Raw genomic sequence first — 21,102 nt, forward strand, 5'->3', positions numbered from 1 at the left:
AAATAATTGATGGCCCTAGTTCTATATCCAACACCCTTTGTCTGTCTCACTGGAAGCAAAGTGTTACCTCTTTATGCAGATACAGAACATTATTTTCACTTGACTGCGCTAAAAACAGAGTGAGCTGTTCTCGTGTTCAACATTGAATGAACCCATACAAAATAAAACAAAGGATTTGCTTAGAAAACTGATTTTGTGCGACTGAATAAAGCTGTCCAGCTCACTCTTATCACTTTACAGGGCCCAGCTAGGGAGCAGTGTAATGAGCAAAGCTACCACTCTCAGTCTAAAGTGACATAGATAGATTTGTGTTGTAGCAGAAGCTTTGATTTCCTCTATATTCATGCCTCACAGTGGATCCCATTTATAACGAGTCTCCTCAACAGCTTTTCTGGGCTGTTAGCAAAAGAAAGAGGCTCCCCAAATGCAGATGTGGTTCTCAAGAAAAGCAGGCAGTTTCTACTTAGCTTCATATTTCATGTTATGAGAGCAGTTACAGTTATTTTTTTAGCTGACGGTTTATTATAACTATTGCAAAGGAACATTTGACCTGGTAATAAAGATCTGGCTTCATAGACAGACTGAATATAAAGACACTAGAATTGTGAAAGCAGACTGGTAGTAATATAGGAATAACGTCTAATGTTAGAATATCTGTTTAAATTAATGTGTATTTCAGTTACAAATTGACAGAAATTGTAAATCTGACTCAAATCTACTCAGCAGGAATACTCAGCTTTTCCCCCATAATGAAAAGAGTAAGAGTCATAACTTAATAACTAACTAAATTCATTTACAAAGACTGACACCAAGCCCACATGATAAAAACTGCAAAAATTTAACTTGCAAAATGCTAACTTTGTTGCCCTGGAAAGCATTTATATGATGGTACATATAGGTGTAACATCTTCAAACCATATTTCAATGAATAGCTGGACAGTTGTCCCCCGTGACAGACCTGACTAGGTTGATAGGCCCATAAGCTGAGTATCACTTGCCCAATGTCACACTAGTAGCTCTGTGAGGCACTACTGAGCACCAGCACTTTGCTAAGATAAAGGTCCAAAATGCAGCCTGTGTCAACAAAGATGAAAAGATCTGCTCCTCTTTCAGTCATCTTTGGCAGAAAATAGCATGGCCTCAGACAGATAAATGATTTGCTGTCTTTCTGTCTTCTTATTTGTATTAAAATTCATGAAACCTTTCACTTAGTGTGTAACAAGATCATTCGGATCAATAACGTATTCCTTCACCATCCCTCCCCTCCATTGTGCTCCTGTTAGATCATTCTTCACTGCAGCAGCAGACACCATTTTTTTCTTCTCACTGACATGTCAGATGAAGTACAATGCTACACATATAGTTGTAGACATTAATATCTACAGAATAAAATCAACACAATATTTAAAATAAAAAAAAAGAAATCTGATCTTTTTTCTTTAGTTGTTAGGAGGTTGCAAAGGAGTTAATATCCTTCCATTGTTTCTATTTTGTTTCACTGTTTTATTTCATTGATATCCATTAAGGTATTGACATTTTTGGATTCTTTCAAAGAGAAGAATTACTTTCATAAATCAAACTTTTAGCAGAAAGCTATACACGCTGCTCTGGACATGTCAACAGCTTTGTCATTTTCCCACATATAGAATTTCATGATATCAGTCACACATACTAGTTAATTAACTGGTATGAATGAAATCTATTACAAAGCCAGGGCTTCACAGTGCCAGTGAATAAATGTAGGTCAGTCTGGTGTTGTATCTTTGGATTAAGCCCACACTCACTGCATTTATGTGATAGTATTACCGCAAACAGACAGTAAACAGTCTGACGGCCCCTCCCCCAACCCATTCAGGCTCAAACACTTGGCTTTCCTCCCCTCCCCACAAGTCTCTGCTCATTCTTGTTTTATTAAAGGGCTCACATCTCCTGTCCAGCAGCTCCATGTGCAGAGATGCCGTTCATTCATCTGATGTCCAGGAGATAACAGGTTGGCTCTATGAATGCTGACTGCACGGAAGAATCACACATCTGCCAATTTAACCCTGCCCCCTCCACTCAGTCGTTCATATTTCTCATGAACGATATTTCAGACCTGATCCCAGATTTTCTCTCATTCAGAGACGAATATGCAAAGAGCAAATCTGTGAATGAGCAGCCATTCATTTTTTGTCACTGTTATAGTTTTTCATTCACTGGATTTTGTGCTGTTTGGATTGTTGCAACAATCAGGGAAGGGAAACAATGAAATGTTCTGAAAAACCTCATGTCCTGGCCTTAATTTGGATCTTATGTTCCCTCACACCTGGACATTGAAATTCAACTGCATCTCCCACATAACAGAAAGCAGGAACAACTTGAAAAACATAACAAAGACCCCAAGACACAATCCCAGCCCCACAACAATCACTTGCTTCCATGAATTGACGCATTTTTGCACCCTATCACTAAATGCCATGGATCTGTATTCTGCTACCCTTGGAGGACCACTTTGATGGGGATTCAATCAACAAACACTTAGAGGCAGGGGGACAGCCTAAAGCTAGTGGCATGTATCATCACAACTGTACAAATGTGACATCTGACATTATCAAGGTGTTAGACCGCAGTAGTTCAAGTCTGACATTTCCCAAACTTCGTCTATTTGAGGTCTCTTCATCATGCATGTCTTTCTTATTTACATCCAGGTTGGTACTGTGTATTTTGTCTTTGTTGTTTCTTATTTTTTTGGCTCTTGCTAGACAGTTAAGCATGACCAATGCTGTTCAGATTGTTGCAATGCTAAATGACGCTAAAAAAGAAATTATGGGTTCTTTTTTTAAATTTTAGTCTCAGAAGTCCTCATAATATATTGTTGTATGTTTTCTAGCAAATGTTGCATTACTATATTGTGTGAACGCTATTTTTAGTTGTCTGACAAAGTCGAACCAGTATTTGGTTATGAACTGGCTAAAAGAAAAAAGTGACTGAACATAGGGGTGGGCGATAGAAACGATATACGATAGAAACGATATAAATTTGGCCAACGATAGAGATTTTGACTATACCACTCTATCGCGATAGCGCATGTTGATGATGTCATCAAGCTGCACCTGTTTTGGTCGAAAGCATCGCAGCAGCTACAGCCATTATCATCTGCAAAATATGCCGACAGTCATAGCAAAGAGATGAAGCACTTTTGAAATATGGGGAAAGCCAAAAACTGCGCTTCCTCCACTTCCGTAACATTGATTCATTAATGACTTTTATCGAGTGGAAAAAAGTTGGCATTCATCCTCCAGCTTCACTGTGCTAATGTTATGCTAACATAGCTGTGTCGCTAGCAATCACGTAGCACAACATTAGGTAGTCCAACTTCAGTAACCCTGCAAACGCCACTGCTGTTTAGTTTTCTCTCTTCATTTATGTCGGAAGTGGTAGCAGAGCTGTACGTTTTAATTAGTTTCAAAAATCTCTCAGTCAGAACATAGTATGTCATCTTTAGGTGGAAACTAGCGAGCTAACTTCCTGCTAACTTCTAACTCCGTTAAATTTAATAAATTCTGTTTTCATGGATGCCTGGATGTTAAACTTAATTGTTACACCTGGTAAAGCAGCAACGCTGATGATTTTATTAAAGATTAAAGAATTTAGACCGTTTTTTACTCTCAGTGTTCGTTTGACTTTGGGACCTGAAGGGACGGAATTTTGGACCCAGATTACTCCGCGAAGCTCCTCACTATGGCAGCCGTAATGCTCTGACAATCCATCAAGCAGTGTGGCTTACCAAAGTTGTACTAAAACATTTTTTAACAGATTTCTGCACGCCCAAATCGGGTTCGAGGTCAGTAAGCACAACCAGAATTCATACATAAGGCACACTCTCTATTTTTGAGAAAATTAAAGGATTTTAAGTGTGCCTTATAGTGTGGAAAATACCTTATACAGAAGAAAATAATATATCGCGATATATATCGTTACCGCACATGCTTGAAATTATATCGCGACATGAATTTTAGGCCATATCGCCCAGCCCTAACTGTACAATCATTAACTGGCTCTTCAAGGTATTCTTCAAAGGTTCACGTACACAGTACACATTCAGTCAAACTCTCGTGCTGTAATAATACTGTAAACAGTAACCCATACACCACATGAACACAGGATATCCACAAATTTAAAAGTCACTCATCAGTTGTTCGTGTATTCAGTAATTTTTTTTATATATAGTGCCAAATCACAGTAGCAGTTGCCTCAAGATGCTGTATGTTGTAAAGTAAAGGCCCTACAATAATACAAAGAAAACAGTGAAAAACCCGTTTGATGAAGTGCTTTGGCGACAATGGGAAGGAAAAACTCCCTTTTAACAGGAAGAAATCTCCAGCAGAACCTGGCAGGGGGAGGGACGTCCATCTGTCGTGACCAGTTTTTGTGAGGGGAGGACAAAGACATGCTGTGGAAGTTAAGTTACTTTTGTAAGTGTCTTTTGTATTTAGCTGTCATCCTGTCTTTGTCCTCTGAATTCTGAATTTGGGTCCTTTTTTAAACCCTCACACATCATAATGGAATTTTAGTATCAAATCTGTCAATAGCAGTAAGCCAAGTTTTCCCGATCCAAGGATAGAAACAATACCAAGGAAATATCAGATAAAAGATCCGACAGATGCTAAAATACAGCAACTAGTTTTTGTAATAAACCCTGAAGTACTCTGCAGTTGTGGGTAATTTTCAGCTCCATCTCTGATCAGCAGTGACAGAAACATAGCAGCACAGGCGGATGCTTTAATTTTGTCATGCTTGATGTTGCCCCTTTTTTGGTAGCATCTGAAGCGCTTGTCACATCAGCTACAAAAACCATCTGTCTGTCCAAGATGGTGCAGTAGCACTGAGTTTGGAAAGATAAAGTAAAGACATAAAAACTACCTACTGTAACTTTGGCACTGAGCTCCTAATTTTTTGTTGTTTACTGTTTAGTAACTCTGTTTCCCTGACACTTAAAGAGGAACAGAAAGACAAACTTGTTTACTGAAAATGGCAAAGAAGGAGTCAGCTGACTCCTTGCACCACTATATTGTAATAGTTATGTATGCATGGTAAACACTGCTGGTTTACATTTTGAGGAGGGGCTCATAAAATAAGACCTTGAATGAATCTGCACCACAATCAGGCACACAAAAGGCTTGTACAAAAGTTGCTTGTATTCAGTTCTGCATCATGACTCAGATTTGGAATAAAGTTTATCTGCTTCAGCCTGCAGTTTGGCTTTTATACTGTGTGATTTAAACTCATAATGAAGTGTCTCTTATATAAATGCTGACACAGAATGCATTGACCCTCTGATTCAAATTTTACTTTTAGTATAACTCACTGTCTTCCTACCATTATCAGGTCCTGTTGAAAGTCATTGTGCCTCATGCTAACAAGGCTGTACTCTGTCATTGTGATCACAATGTTTAACACCCACATCTCCTGTCTGTTCAAGAGGAGATGTTATGGGATGTTATGACTCCATCGCTAATTTCCAGGAATATATTTATGATATGCCATTACATTAGATTTTAATTATGTTCCAAGACTGTCATTGCCTTACCACTGGCAGGGGATAAATGGAAATAATTTTCTGCAGTTATAAATAATGTGTACGTGTGTACTGTGTACCTGTTATTCATATAGATGTTGAGGCACTTCTCTTGATTTGACAAGTGACCTCTGTGCTACGAGACAGTTTCTCAAACCACCAGGCCCTGTGCTGCCATTGATGACATTCAATTCTGGAATAGATAGCAGACATACACGTACACAGTTCCGAGTACATCTAAATGTTCTCAGTGGAAAAAGGAAAACGGGAGAGGGGTAGGAAGCGCTGGTTACATTTCCAGAAGCATAGGCTTGTTTTTTAAATCTTTCTCATTTATAATCACTTAGCTTTAATACTTAAATGGAATCACAGCATCTTTTCACCCATCTTCTGTTTTTGAGTAGAGTCATCAGATTGAGTGGCTTGTCTGTTACTGTAAATGAGAATTTGTGCTCTTTGCAGTTTACACAGGTCGCCGTCATTCCTACACCCATGTTGCTTTTCTCACTTTCTGAATAAAAGACACTACTGCTGCAACAGTGATTGACTCCAACACATTCTAACTTGCTGAGACAGGGTTAAAGAGTGACCTGGATAACTTGATTTGATGACAATTAGTTGTGGCGAACTGAAGAAGCTCACAGTTGAGGGGTTTTACAGAGACATAGAGAGTGGAAACAAGGAGGGAAGTGTCACTGTAACCCCTGAGGTAGTGTAACACCAGAGCTGCTCGAGGCTCAGCTCACATTAGTATCACTCATTTGTGCTCACATACAAACATAACTGCATACACCCACACATACACACCATGTCTATCAAACCAAGGCAAAAAGTAGAGTTTTCCATTTAAAATGATTTTCACTTAAATGGTGCTGGCAGAGATTTCTCTGAGTGAGGGCTGTCAAGATTCCCATATAACTGTCAGATATAACCAGTTAACAGATGTTAAGCAACTGTGTGTGTGTGTATCCGTGTATGAGAGAGACAGCAAGAAGAAGAACTTGATCAAACTGCAGAGATTAATGTATGCGTGTGTTGAACTTTAGTTACCTTTCCACTGTGAATGAGTGTACGTTCAGCTGCATTCTTTTAATTATTGATAGTGGAAATGGAATGAAATTTCCAGCATCCTGAAACTGGAACTCCTCCTGCTGTGCAACTGTCAGGTACACAGTCACATTCAGCTATTTCTATTACCTAACTAATTTAGTTTTTTACAAAGGATTGTTGTTGCTTTTTTAATAATAAAGATACCAAATTGTTTATCACACCAACCCTCTTCATATCCTTCTTTTATTCATTTGAATGTTGTGCACATCCATGCATCTTCCTCTTTTCATGGTAGCACCATATTTACCATGCTTTGTCCCATATGCCCACTATGCCTGTCCAAACATGTCCAAACTATTACAACCTTTCCTCGCTAACTTTGTCTCCAACACACTCAACTTGAGCTGTCGATCTGATGTACTCATTTCTTCATGAAATTGATCTTGTCCATTTTGGTCATTCCCAGTGTCAATCATAATCTTCAGCTCTGTCACCTCCAACCAAGCCTCCTGTCTTTTGTTAGTGCTACTGTCGCCAATCCATATGTCATATTAGGTCTCACTATCATCTTGTAAATCTTCTCTTTTACTCTTGCTGCTATCCTTTTCTCACAAATCACCGCGGACACTCATATCAGCCTGCTTTACCCTGCCTGCACTTTCTCCTTCACCTCTGCACTCTCCATTGGTTTGTATGGTTGACCCCAGGTATTTAAACTCATCTGCCTTCACTATCTCTACTCTTTCTATGTTTACCTTTCACCTGTCCCATATCTTATTCATACACCCATATTCTGTCGTGCTTCCACTGGTTTTCATTCCTTTTCTCTCCAGAGCAAACCTCCACCTATCCAGGCTCTCGTCTGCGCGCTACTTTCACTATAGATCACAATGTCATTGGCAAACATCATAATCCACTGAGAATCCTGCCTGATCGTATCTGTCAACCTATCCATCATCATTGCGAACAAGAAGGGCAGTTCTCTGATGTAATCCCATCCCACCATATCTCAGTGTCTTGATGCATGTCCTGTACCAGCCTCACATACTTCTTTGCCACTCCTGACTTCCTCAAGCACAGGCACAGCTCATCTCTTTGCACCCTATTATTAATTTTCTCTAGATCCACAAAGACAGAGCACCTCTTTTTGACCTTCTCTGTACATCTCCATCAACACTTTTTACTACAGCTTTGCGCATCACCCTTGTTCAGAATGAGCAATGCTCAAGAAGTTGCAAACAACCCAAGAGCCACATCTCAGTTTCTACAGGCTTCAGTTATATGTGAAATATTACATTTTATGACAGGGCAATTAGAAAAAGACTGAAAAATCTGACAAAGTTAAAGAGACAATGTATGGGCATATGCAGAGGAAGGATGGTGACTACATCTGAAAAAGGATGTTGAATATGGAGCTGACAGGCAGGAGGAAAGAGGAAAATCACTGTACCACTGTACTGTACCACTGGTGTGATAGAGGATGGGTGTCTATAGTAGAAGAAGAAGAAGACAATTAGAAAATGACTGAACAAGTATGGGTTGTTTAGAAGGGAAGAACGGAAAAGGCCTCTTGACTCTAAAAAGAACATGGCAGCAGGCGTGCAAAGTTGTATCTGAACAAATAACAAGACTTCTGGAACAATGTCCTTTGCATGTATGAAACCATGCTTGGCCATCACACGCAATGCCATTTTTGGAGAAAACCAAACACACCTCCACCAGTGCCAAGCGCAGTGGTGAAGATGTGTTTGGTTTTCTGACCATTGATGATTTGGGCTTGTATGGAGCCATAGGATCTGGATTCCATGCAGAATTTTCAATCAAAGTACCAAAGTATTCTAGAATCATGTGAGGCCATCTAATTGACAACTAGAGATAGCCGAACTTGCTTTATGCAACAGGAAAACCTAACCCTATTATTGTAGGGTCCACCTTACAATATGATAAAAACAATACAGCGCCAAATCACAACAACAGTCGCCTCATAGCGCTTTGTATTGCAAAGCAGACCCTACAATAATACATACAGAGAAAAACCCAACAATGATATGACCCCCTATGAGTTAGCACTTTGGTGACAGTGGGAAGGAAAAACTCCCTTTTAACAGGAAGAAATTTCCATCAGAACCGGATAACTACCATTGTAGTTATCAGTTACTTTCATTTTACAAACAAATGACGAACTTAGAATTGTTATAGATTTAGAGCTCAAAGACTTAAGTGGTGTAACTATGTAGTAGGAATTGCAAAACTGTGACATTTCCCACAGCAACCTAATAGTACAGCTATTTAATTCCTTCTTTCTAAAATAAGATGAAAACAAGTACCAGCTTTTATGCATGCATTTCAAAATGGAGCTATCCCGTCGCAGTGTGGGCACTTGAAAACGCAGACTTTCTAAAACGATGACGCATTTAAGTCATGTGATGCAGTCATGTGTATTAAACAAAGATAGCAGAGTGCATTATACAGCAGTTGTTTTGATTGCTCTCAATTTTGACAGCCCTAAAAAAGATTAATATCAGTTTGTACATGCTCCAGATAGCTTCTCTTCAAATTATTTAATTCTCACTCGCTTTTGCGCATGCGCAGGACTGGAACGTAAGCATTTTCGGCCGTTTCAATGTGGACGCACAACTCTGTGAAAACGACTGAAAACGCTAGTGTGGACGCCAGGGGCGATTCTAGGATCAGAGCTTTGGGGGTGCTGAGCACCCAGAGAGCTGCCCAGCCAGGCAAGATAAACTTTACACGTCACAATGAGACTTCTTCCCTGTCTCTGTCAGTCCCTGCATCCTTAAATGTCTCCAGTTGTCCCGAGATCTCTATAACTGTCTCCTTAGTGCATTTAAACCCCTGTTCCTCCCTGTCCCCATTGTCTGTTGTCTTCATCTCCGTTATCAGTCATCATAATTTTACCATCTCTGTGCAAGTCTGCAAATTTCTTTATTAAATCATAAGATTCTTAAATCCATCAAGTCTCTATGTGCGTGGGTCCTCGTCACAAAACATGACATCACTGTTTTGTACATTTTAACACAATTTAATCCCCACATCTGTGAAAGAAAAGCAAAACACTTTTTTGAAAAGTTTGTAACAAAACCATCAAATCTGATAAAGGTTATTTAAATGCTGCAAAAGAAGAATGGATTGGAATAAAAAAAATACATATCCTAACCTTAATTACTGGGGGAGAATAATGAATGATGCTCATAGTGAGTAAAAAGTAAACTGAGTGCATTTTTTGGACAGAAATTCACTTTTAATGTGTATGTATAATATAATACAGATAAATAAAAAACACTCCCAAAACAGAATAAATTATTACAAATATATTATTACAAAATATTAATAAAAAACTATAAAAATTGAGGCAACTTTGCATGTATACATGTATACAATGTATGAAAAAATCTTTACTGCAGATACTAATTTTACTAATTTAATAATACTAATTTTGGATTGTAAGATTTATGAGTTTAATGCTTTCATAGTGGTACTAGGGACAGCTCGGCATTTTTATCAGGTGGTACACACTGTAAAAAGTGTGAGAAACACTGATAAGTGTATGTGTGCTTTTGGAAAACATTTAAAGCGGCAGTATTTTGAAACAAGCTAGCTTAAAACATTTTTAGAATATAAACAGAGCATCTGCTTCTCTTTACAGCTCCTCACTCAACCAGGGCTGTTTGGCACTTTCTGATAGTGCGCAAATGTGATGTATGTAATGCAGCAGACATACAGACAACTAGATGGTCCAAAAGTTGGCCTACCTATTATTGACTGAGGTTTTAGTAGAGTTGTGGCTGAACCACATAAAAATATATCATTAATTTTAATCTCCCCAATCAATTATAATGTTATGTTGGAATGTTGTTAAAGAGGGTCAAAAATGTTTCAACACAGTTTGTTTTGCAGATTCTGTATAGCAGCTTTAATATAGGGAGAACACAACTTCCAGATTGTATGAATAAAATAATTTTTTTTTTCTTTTTGTCAGTTTAACAGTTTCTGTTGTGCCTGTCACTGTTCCCTGTCTGTTTTCTTACCTGGTTCTTCCTGACCTTGTACTTTCTCCTCACATTCCCCTCTTTCCTCTCTCCCTCTTTGGACTGACAATCATACACAAATAGATTGTATTCAATTAGATGAAAATTTGCATTAATATGAAAAAAAAACTATTAAGATCACTAACAAAAAGTCCTCTCTCAGTCTACTTTCAACCAAAAGGCAAATAACCAAACCACATGAACATCTAATAAAAGATATAAATATTGAAACACTGATCCAACATTATTCTTGATTGACAGATCATTTGATTTTACACTTGTTAAGAGATATATTCTAAAACACTTCTTCAGCACACAAACACACAGATTTTCTTGCTAGCAAGGGCAGCCTCCTGAGCTCACACACCAAGAGTGAGGCTCAGAGACTAAGCACTGAGGACTGCCCTGGTCTTTTATTTATACACTTCAGTGAGCGTTTGTTCCATACATTGAAATGTGGAGGTGTACGTGTGTGTGTGTGTGTGTGTGTGTGTGGTGTCAGAGTGTGACCCCATAAATTACTTCCCTAAACCTGCTGGACTGGAAGTCCAGAAGTTCATCTAAACAAAAAGCACTTAGACTAAAACAGATATAACTACGTTAATCCTACCGTAAAACAATAAGACAAGGTACGACCTTTCCCATGCTCCTAGGATGTGGGGGTGAACGCCAGAACACCCTGGAATGTTACAGACCTCCTAGGATGAGACATTCTTTCAATATGCCACCAACTATATACTTCTAAACACAAGTGATTACATGCAGTATTCTACCATATGCAAACTTATATCATTAAAAGATTATACTGACTACTAAGTACAATTTTCCATTGACAACACTTTTACCTGAATGTGGCTCCTTTTTTTGAAAAAACTTCCTTATATCCATTATGAACCTGGCTGTCTCTCTGTACACAAACACACAAACACACACACACACACAACAGGAGTTATAAGGTTAATGGGCATTCAGTCAGTTAGCTAGTTAGTATCCATTTCAAACAGGACAGTGGTAACAACACTAGGCTACGGACAATTTAAAGTTTTAGATTTTAAATAGGTTATATAAATTTAAATGGGAGCAACACGACGGTCAAATGTCGCTGATTTTACTACAGAGCAGGGCGGATTATAGGGTAGCAAACATCGTGGTAAAACACGTTTTCAACACTGCAGGTTACCTGGGTGTAATGTTTTTTCAGCTAAAAAGAAACATGGTCTGACTCCTACCTAACTATATAAAGAGTAACTGAAGGTTAAATGCAGCTAATATGTCCTGTTTTAAGCCAGGCACTTACACCTCCGCTCTGCTGCGTCTCAGCCACTATCGCTATGGCAGCAACGGCGCTAGAGCCAGAGTAGGGGAGAGGCGAGCTGGAACAAACCATTTTGGGAGGGGGAGGGGTTATGTATACTTTTGTTGTTAAAATCTTACGTCTCAACCAAGTACTGAATGCTTTTTATATTTTTAGTAGTGTGTCACACAAACAGCAAATATTGGCCAAAAAAAAGGAAGAAATCTTTGGGGGTGCTTTGATTCATTTTGGGGGTGCTGAAGCACCCCCAAAAATGGGCTAAAATCGCCCCTGGTGGACGCAGAGTATTTTCAGACGAAGACACCGTTTTCAAATCTATCCGGGTTAGTGTGGACGTAGCCTAAGAGGACTACTTTATCTTGAAACTTTGCTAGTGGAAAATAAGATGTTGTTTGACTACTTTGGCTACTAGCCAGTTGCCACAGCTGCCTATGGTTGTTTATGTTGGCCTGCAAATACTCACTAATTATTAGCTGAGTAGAAGTAGAATTTGAAAAAGTTCAATTCTTTAAAGTAAAAGTTGTGCCTGCAGCCAGCATGTTTCAAAAGACACTTTCACTTTGAAGCCAAATGGTTTTCATTTCCAGTTTGCAGATTCACAGTTTCCATACAGCTCAGGGAATAGCTGTGCAGCGTTTGTGGAAAAGTCCAACACCTTCAAACTGCGACCACAGCAGTGTCCTAGAGACCAAAGCAATCGAAAACAGTTGTGGAGTTGTGCAACACATTTTTCCCAGTGAGAGATAAAACTCAGGGGGTTGCTGACCGCTGACTAGGGCTCTAGCAATTATTTTTCCAATGACTGTCATCAACTTCCAGCAGCTAGTTAGGGAACACTAATTTTTCCCTCATGATCAGTGGTTTCTGGTAGCTGGTCACAGACTAATCTCTAGGCCTATGTAACTTGGGCTTTATTCGTTTGATCCTACATTGTCAGCATGATTGTCACAGGTCCATACAGATGATGTAATTTTACTTGGTTATTCACCACATGTTTGCAAAACCTCAGTAAGAAAATTGAATATTTCTTCCAGTAGCGTAGACTGTTGACCTCTGCTGAGCCTTGGGTTTTGTGTTTTGGCCATTGCCATCTTGGTTTTTTGGAGCTATAACTTTTCAACCAGGGTTTAACTGAACAGTTACCATTTCAGTAGTGGGTTAACACTCCTACAGGTTACTCAGGTTATTTCCTCGGCAGGCTAAGATAAACAGCCAAGAAAACATTAAGGATTAAGATAACTCTACTGCCTGCTTGGCTGACAAGTCATTTACCAATGAACTGTCAACTCTCTTCCTTTTTGAAACCAAAATTGAAGAAATCAGTAAATTTTCTTTAATTGGTGAAATTAATACAATGACATCTCATGTCCTGTACAGCACTAAATATAATTAAAGTACCAGGTCTTTTACAGTATAAAACAAAAATTTTACACTATAAAATACTATGAAAAAGTCTTGAGATATCCCTAATTTCTTAATGATTTGCTACGAAAATGGGAAATAGGGGAAATGGGATATTATTAATTGAAACATGCATAGAAATACAATATATAAGAAAAAAAGAATTTGCACAATTCTAATGAGATTATGAAAGTCAATAATTTGTAACGCCCACCTTTATTCTTCAATAGAGCCTGAAATATCTTACATAAGCTTTCTTGTAATTTCTTTAAGTAGGCTTCAGGAAAAGAGCTCCAAGCTTCTTGAAGGATATTTCAAAGCTCTGCTCGGCTGGAGGTAATGCCCTTCAGCAGAGCAGAGCAGTGATCCCTCAAGCTTAAAATGAGCTTGAACTGGCACAACCTTTGATGGTGTAATTAATATAAGTTGAAAAAGAGAATCACGGCAGTGAGGCACAGACTGAGAGAACTGTGTTGAACAGAGACATGTATTGGATAGCTCTGTAATGAAAGGACATTGTTGGAATTGTTGGTCATTGGTGTATCAGTGCAATATAAGACACTACCCTCATCTGAACTTTGTCCTTAGCTCCATTAGTGTTCCTGTTGTTAGTCCAAACCTTGAGGTCAAATTAAGGTTCCCGGGAGTCTTGTGTACTAAAATGTCTTTGCTTGGACCAGTCATCTAGGTTACTGGAGAGACATCAAGTACAAAAACTGGCATGGAGGTGACATTGCATGACTGGAACTACCTTTTTTTTTTTTAATCTTGTGTTTTTATCAGAATGGACACTGACTCCCCACTGTACCAGAGTAGTTATGTTCAAAAATGATAATGCTATACAATGTGGCTTTGGTCTGAAAACATTAAAGAGCATGCTGTGATTTGGCGTAGTCTGCATATACACTTGGTAACACACTGTGCTGCCATCCTGCCGAGCCATCTGTCTAGCAAAAGATTACTAGGTAGCTCTGTTAATCCAGGTAGCTTCCTAACTGCACCCTGTCAGCGAGGAAATGAAGTTGAGTGGAAAATGTTTCAATGAATAAGACCCACGTTTCCTCTCAGGCTTAAGGCTTGACCTTGACACACCAAGCAGTTTCAACACTAGCAAAGCAGTAGTCTTATCAGGCTGCTTATATATATAGAATTCCCTCCGGTTTGGCTCAAGAATCTTGTTTATGGGGATGATAGGCAGTTTTGTGCGCATTAGATCACTTTCACCTTGCCAAAGTTTGAGCTTCTTTGCCACTTACATGAACTGTGTGTCAGCACTTTCCTCCATCCACCATTCTCTGAGGATTAGAGACTAGAAAAGAACAGATTGTGTTTCTGTTTCACTTCATCCATCCATGACTGTAAATTTGTGTCATGGGAGGGCTGATGCTGAGTCACACACTTTCTTTAAGTTTGAAGGGTATTTTTTTTTCCAATTCTAAATCTGTTGTTAAAGCAGTAGAGATGGCACCCGATCTATTAAATGGAGATATTTAACTGTGTTTGCTTTGCTTGTCCTTATAAATATTCAGGTCAGAAATTCTCTGACTAAAGTTGTTTTAGTCAGAGAATTTCAAAGGTGTGCTCTCTCATTACACTGCACCATGTAAAGCAGCTCCATTGCCTGCGTATTAGATTTAGTTGGACAGAGAACATTCTGCTAATTAATGCTGCCGGCAGGCTGTGTGTGAGTGACTGTGTGTGTTTATGTGTGTGAGCCAGTGTCTGTCTGTGGCTGTTTCAGAGTGTGCTGAGCCGAGATCTGTGGACCTCATTAGCGTTTTTGTGCGCATGCTTGTGTGGTTGGCTGTCTCACTGCCAGTGTGCGCACAAGAAATGTAAATGTTATTTCTGTTTGTGTGAGTGTGTGCATGCATGTATGTGTATCTGTGTTTGCCTGTCACACTCCTCTGAGGCAGGATACACAGGCAGATGGGAAGAAATTTGCATCAGCAGCAGTGTCGGGAATCTTTCTGATCTGTCCGTTTATAACGTGTCAGGTGGCCTTCCTGCAGAGAACCTGGGCAGCTCTCTTTCTTCTCAGGAAGAAAGACATGCAGAGACAGGGGCAGAGAACGAGAGCAGGCAAATAAAGACTAAGGGGACTAAACCAACAGAAAAAAAAGGAGTCTGGATTTAAGAGACATGAAGGAGTAAGGGAGTAATGACCAGAAGAGATAGAGGGAAAAGAAGTCCATGTAGAATTATTATTTTTATGCAGGTTTAAAACTAATACTAAACCCATATTAAAACTGGTCACTCCGCTCCGAGTAACACATGCCTCAACTGAAGTAATGACAAAAAGATCACAGTGTCCTTGTGCCCCCGTATGGCTTAGAAACTATAAGCACTTCTCTACCCCATTGTCTTTTTTATATTCAACTGTATTTGAATTGAGCCATTGCTAAGTATATGACATGAGATCACATGAAAAATTATTATAATAAACAAAATATTGATTTTTTTTTAACAAACTTTACGTTTTTATAAAATTCCCATCACTTTCTTCTTCTATTCTTCTTCATACACACAGCTTTAAACCCATTCTCATTCTTATGTTGCCTAAAAAAGTCATTGTCACCAAGTCACCATTATGTTTTCTAGAATATAATACTTGACACTTATGAATTATAAATGCCTATGGATTCCAAGCAGCTTATTTTTAGAGTCCCTCATACACGTACACACATAGATTGCATTTCAAGGCTGGGGTTTTGTCCCTGCAAGCACTACTTTTATAGACTGCTCTGTACTGTACTGTGAACGAATTTACTACAAGTACTGGAAAGTACTGTATGTTAAAAAATAATATAGTATAGTCAACTAATCACATAAAAATGAAATCATAACTATCTATATTTGATGTGAGCATCTCCAGTTCTCCTGGGTACACGTGCAGTTTTTCAATCTTGGAAAATGTGCCACAGGTCTCTGGATTTTAGACTGGCTCACTGTCTTTTGTCTCTTGATATAATCTCTGCATGGTGTGTTTAGTGTGGGGCTCTTTGTTCGCCTTGTGTTTGAAGATAATTCTTTGACTTACCACGTGCTGGGATTTTGTTGCTATGCCATAAACCGACTTTGAAATGAATAAGATGTTTTTCTCATGGTCTTGAGTGATGGTTATACCTACATCACATAATATTTAGCAAGTTTTAATGGATTTTGTTCGTTGATGGATAGAATGCTTTGAGACTTCTGCACAGCACTGTATGGTTGTGCACATGTGAGGGCATCTGTGTGCATGCATGTGATTTGTTTTGCATGTTTGGTTAGTCTATGCAAATGTGCATTTGTACAACTTCAGACACTTTTTCAACACTACAACTGAAAAAATTTAATGATAGGTGGCTGGGTGGTGTTTGTGTTTTCAGTGGAAACACTGTTAAATGCCCATCTAAATTATTTATTCCATTTGTTTGTTGCCATAAAAGGGAAATTTCTTTCAACACCTTGTATATTGGCAGATGAATAAAGATAATCATTTGAAAAACATCTTGAAGTCACTTTGTACTGATGACAGAATGGTGCAGCGAGTTTAACTTTCTTTGGAGCGCTCAGTTGTTTCCATGGAGACAGACGGAGAAGATTTTAATTTGCAAACAAAGTGAGTCAAATTATAGGATGCTTATCACTGTCAGTGCTACTCCTTGTGCTTAAAGGGATAAAAACAACAGATGCATTTGTATTTTTATAATGACAAACATATCTGAGCTGAGATGAAAGCTAAAATCAAAGTCATTGATTGAAGTTCATATTTGTAAGTTGGGGTAAATAACTGAATCTGTCAGTATGAGGCAAGTACACAATAATATCTGGATGCACTCTTTTCATATCCAAAATATTCCACTAATAATGTGTGTATATTTGTGTAGGTCAGGATTTAATCCCTCTAGCTAACGTCAAAGTCCTTCTAGAAGCATGACTTACCACTTGGCAGCCATATTGGTAACTCTTCTGGGGCGATCGTGGCTCAAGAGTTGGCAGTTTGTCTTGTAATCGGAAGGTTGCCGGTTCGAGCCCTGGCTCCGACAGTCTCAGTTGTTGTGTCCTTGGGCAAGACACTTCACCCGTTGCCTACTGGTAGTGGTCAGAGGGCCCGGTGGCGCCAGTGTCCGACAGCCTGGCCTCTGCCAGTGCGCCCCAGGGCAGCTGTGGCTACAATGTAGCTTGCCATCACCAGTGTGTGAATGGGTGGATGACTGAATGCAGTGTAAAGCGCTTTGGGGTCCTTAGGAACTAAGTAAAGTGCTATACAAATACAGGCCATTTACCATCTTCTGGGTAGTTATTTCATAAGTGTATGGGGAGCGTGTGAATAAAATTGACAGTCAAGTCTGATTCAAATTGCTTTTAAAAAGTATGTTGAATGCAAACTAAACTATGTGGATTATCCTGTCTTCTTCCTGTCACCCCAACCGGTCGCAGCAGATGGCCGCCCCTCCCTGAGCTTGGTTCTGCTGGAGGTTTCTTCCTATTAAAAGGGAGTTTTTCCTTCCCACTGTCGCCAAAGTGCTTGCTTGAGTTGTGGTTCAAAACAAGCTTCTTTTTTTACCTCAAGTCATAGTTGCTATATCAGAATGCTGTTCGGAATCTTAATACTCACTCTGTAGTCGATGCTGTGTTCATAGTGTGTATATGTGTGTATATAGTGCCAGTTTACACCAAGAGTCATTTTAAGGTAAAGGTACGGAACTGGAGAGGGAACACTAGCAATCTGGTCATTCCCTGTGAGTGAGTAGGCAGAACTAGGGTGAAGAAGAGACAACCATCTGCTGTGACTTTATGTTCTGTATTATCTGTAAGCTACAGTGCTACAGTGTTGACACTGTAGTCACAGGAAGCACAGTAGTCGTCTGCCCCCCCCCCCGCCCCAGATTTAAATGAATAGTTCAACCCACCCATGGTGACACTGATATACTGTTAGGCCCTGGATATTGCTTAGCCCTGCAAAATCTGGACTTCCTAAAACATAAATCAAAGCCAGGCCTTGTGAACTACTTTGGTTTACAAAGCTGCACAGTAGCATTTGAGAACCTGATATAAGAAAGTGAGTGGTAATCCACAATTCTTTTGCAGGCAGAGTAAGAATCGCAGTTTAGGGTGTTTGAGCAGCAGTGCATCTATGCTCCCCCAGAAAAGAAACGCTCTGGGCTGGGTGCCTCCTGGGTGAGCTATAAATAGCCTAATAGTGATACCAGGATTTCAAGTCTAGTGTGTGAGAGAGCATCTTCCAACAATGTCTATGTTTATTAGTTAAAACATAAACATGCATCTCATTTTTGTTCATTGCTCCTGTACTACAGCTTTACTAATGTTGGCAACACTTCAATTACTATTTAAGCCTAGAGTAGGATTAAAGACAGACTCAAACCTAAAAATAAAAATGTAACAATCATATTTTCTGTTTATTTGAGGGTTTTTTCTGAAGCTAGGACAAGTCAGCTGGTAGGAATGGTCTACAATTTTGTCTCCTATATCTGCTTTATTTTTGTTCACCTCTTTCCTATTTGATCAATTAGGAACATTTAGATGTGAGGCATTAGCAGCTAGAAGGGTTGTATTAAATTACCTCCCACTGTGAAGCCATTGCCAACTCTAGTAATTGGGCCTCATTTTTTTTTCCTTCCATGAGAACTGCTATGAAAATATTTATGGTTGTTACATGAAGAAGAAATTATTCATTATTCAAGGGGATACATTATTTAAATAATCTGCTAATGTTAGGTTTGAGGTAAGCTGTTTGCAATGTTTCAACTGTACTGAACTGTGAAGGACACTTGCCGCATGTCTGTACGTATAAAATCTTTGAGCTCCAGTGGGTTTCCTCTCAAAGGCCTTGTTGACCTTTTCACCCTCATTTTTCTGCCAGACCAGCCTGTGTGAGCAGCTTTATCTGGAATAAGATGCCTGAATGTCAAAGGGTGTTAATGGAAAACTCCAGGGTCAAAATGTCTAGAAACCTGCTATGTCGGGATTTAAATCAGGCTTTCCATTTTGCTTCAGACTGAAAAATTACAAAGATTGATTGGGCCTCATAATTTCAAGATTCTGTATCTGCCACTGGCTCACATGCTAAGTCAATCAAATAGAAAACTCTTTCTAACTGTGATTTCCTTTTGCTTAGGTTCAAACTTCCTCTGTGCCACCCATATCATCCCTGTGAAGAACGAGGAGGGTGTGGTCATGATGTTCATCCTGAACTTTGATTACATCCTGGATGAAGGCAGCAGTGACTCGCTGGAGAGACTAAACCATACCTCACCTTCTAAAGCTGACCAATGTGAGTAAAAACATGCAAGGCCCCAGGCAGGAGTGGGTCGGTGCTAGACGACCGTCTGTGACATTTGGTCGGAGCTTTTATTCATTCCCCAAATCTGGTTGTGTTTGTACCATTAAGTAAATATAGTGTTAGAAATAATACACTTATAAAGGTGGACATATATTAGAAATACATAAATATACTAGAGACCTACTATAATCTTAACGTTGCACATGCTCCTGTCTGCTATAATTGATATTTCACTTTAGTATAACTTGCTGCTTTTTTGTTGTTGCCTGCAATAATTTCATATTTGTGGCCTGGTCTTTATCTAGTCACAATTATACACAGAATCAGAGTAAATAATTGTTGTTGTCTAGACTCGTCATTTAGTTGCGTCATGTTAGTTTTTTCTCCTAAGTCAGTTATATCGCTGTCTATTTAACTTTTTGTCAAGTTCATACGTGTTGTCTCTGTTATGTTCAGTTTTGCTTCCTGCTGTCTCATTAGTTAGTTTCTGTTCAGTTGTGTTCACCAGGTGTCTCCACTTTGCCTCATTTTCTGATGTGTGTATTTAAGTCCACAGTTCTTTGTCACGTTGTCATCATACTTCCCTCATGCTGTCTACCTCTTGTGTTCCATGTTTTTTGTTATCTGAGTTTTCTAGATTCTTTTGTTTTGTGTTTTGTATTATTTGTCCTGCAGTTGGGTCCACCATAAATCTACCACACCGAGGCCCCGTGACGCATGCCTGTCAATTGCATGCCCCTTGTGAGACAATACATGGTGTACTAAGGGATCTCCTTCCAGATCTGGTCCAGGGCAATGCTGTTCCTGGACAATCTGAGGTGCAACCTAGCTCTGGAGCAGGGATTTACCTAATGGTAGTTAGAATTCATTGCCTAGCCTGTAGAAGTCTGTGCATGCCACCATGGTTATGGCTCCCCAGACCTTGACTGATGCACGACCAAACCTGTCATGCTGAACGATGTTATAAGCAGCTAAACATTCTCAGTGGCTTCTGCAGACAGAAAAAAAAACCCCATTCCTACAAGACTAGGGGTGGGTTTTGATAATCGATTTATCGATTAAAATTGATTCTGGCTTGGATAACGTGATATCGATTCATTAAAATCCTGAATCGATTTTTTAATATTAATTTATTTTGCCCGAAACGCCAGAATCTCAGGTTAAACCTCACAAAATTTCAAGAACCACCAAACAGCTAAAACAGTAATTGAGAGCAGGTACAAGGATTCTGCACAAAGATGTAAACACAAAGCTCGGACCCGCGGACAGATCAGAATCAGTGAGATGTTGCCTTTCTCACCCGACGGCACGGACACGGTCGGGGCTGAAAGCCGACAGCTCGCTGATTCCGATGTTTCGGAAGGCTTCTGAACAAATGTAAACTTTTTAAAATTATGCAAAATGCAAAACGCTTAGCCGTACCTCTAATAAAACCGCTGTA

At 39.3% G+C, this 21,102-nt stretch overlaps 1 protein-coding gene across 5 annotated transcripts in view; it reads left to right on the forward strand.

The window, feature by feature from the left end:
• Positions 1-21,102, forward strand: part of LOC146361039 (voltage-gated inwardly rectifying potassium channel KCNH7-like) — a 79,401-nt gene that overhangs the window by 9,779 nt on the left and 48,520 nt on the right. For all 5 annotated transcript variants that reach the window (XM_084922469.1, XM_084922470.1, XM_084922472.1 and 2 more), the window contains exon 3: positions 19,497-19,652. In XM_084922469.1, coding sequence (XP_084778595.1) covers positions 19,497-19,652 — 156 coding nt within the window. The remainder of the gene's footprint in view (positions 1-19,496; positions 19,653-21,102) is intronic.

This window comes from Perissodus microlepis, chromosome 23 (assembly GCF_051167445.1).
Source record: "Perissodus microlepis isolate ML-2025 ecotype Zambia chromosome 23, ASM5116744v1, whole genome shotgun sequence".
NCBI lineage: Eukaryota > Metazoa > Chordata > Actinopteri > Cichliformes > Cichlidae > Perissodus > Perissodus microlepis.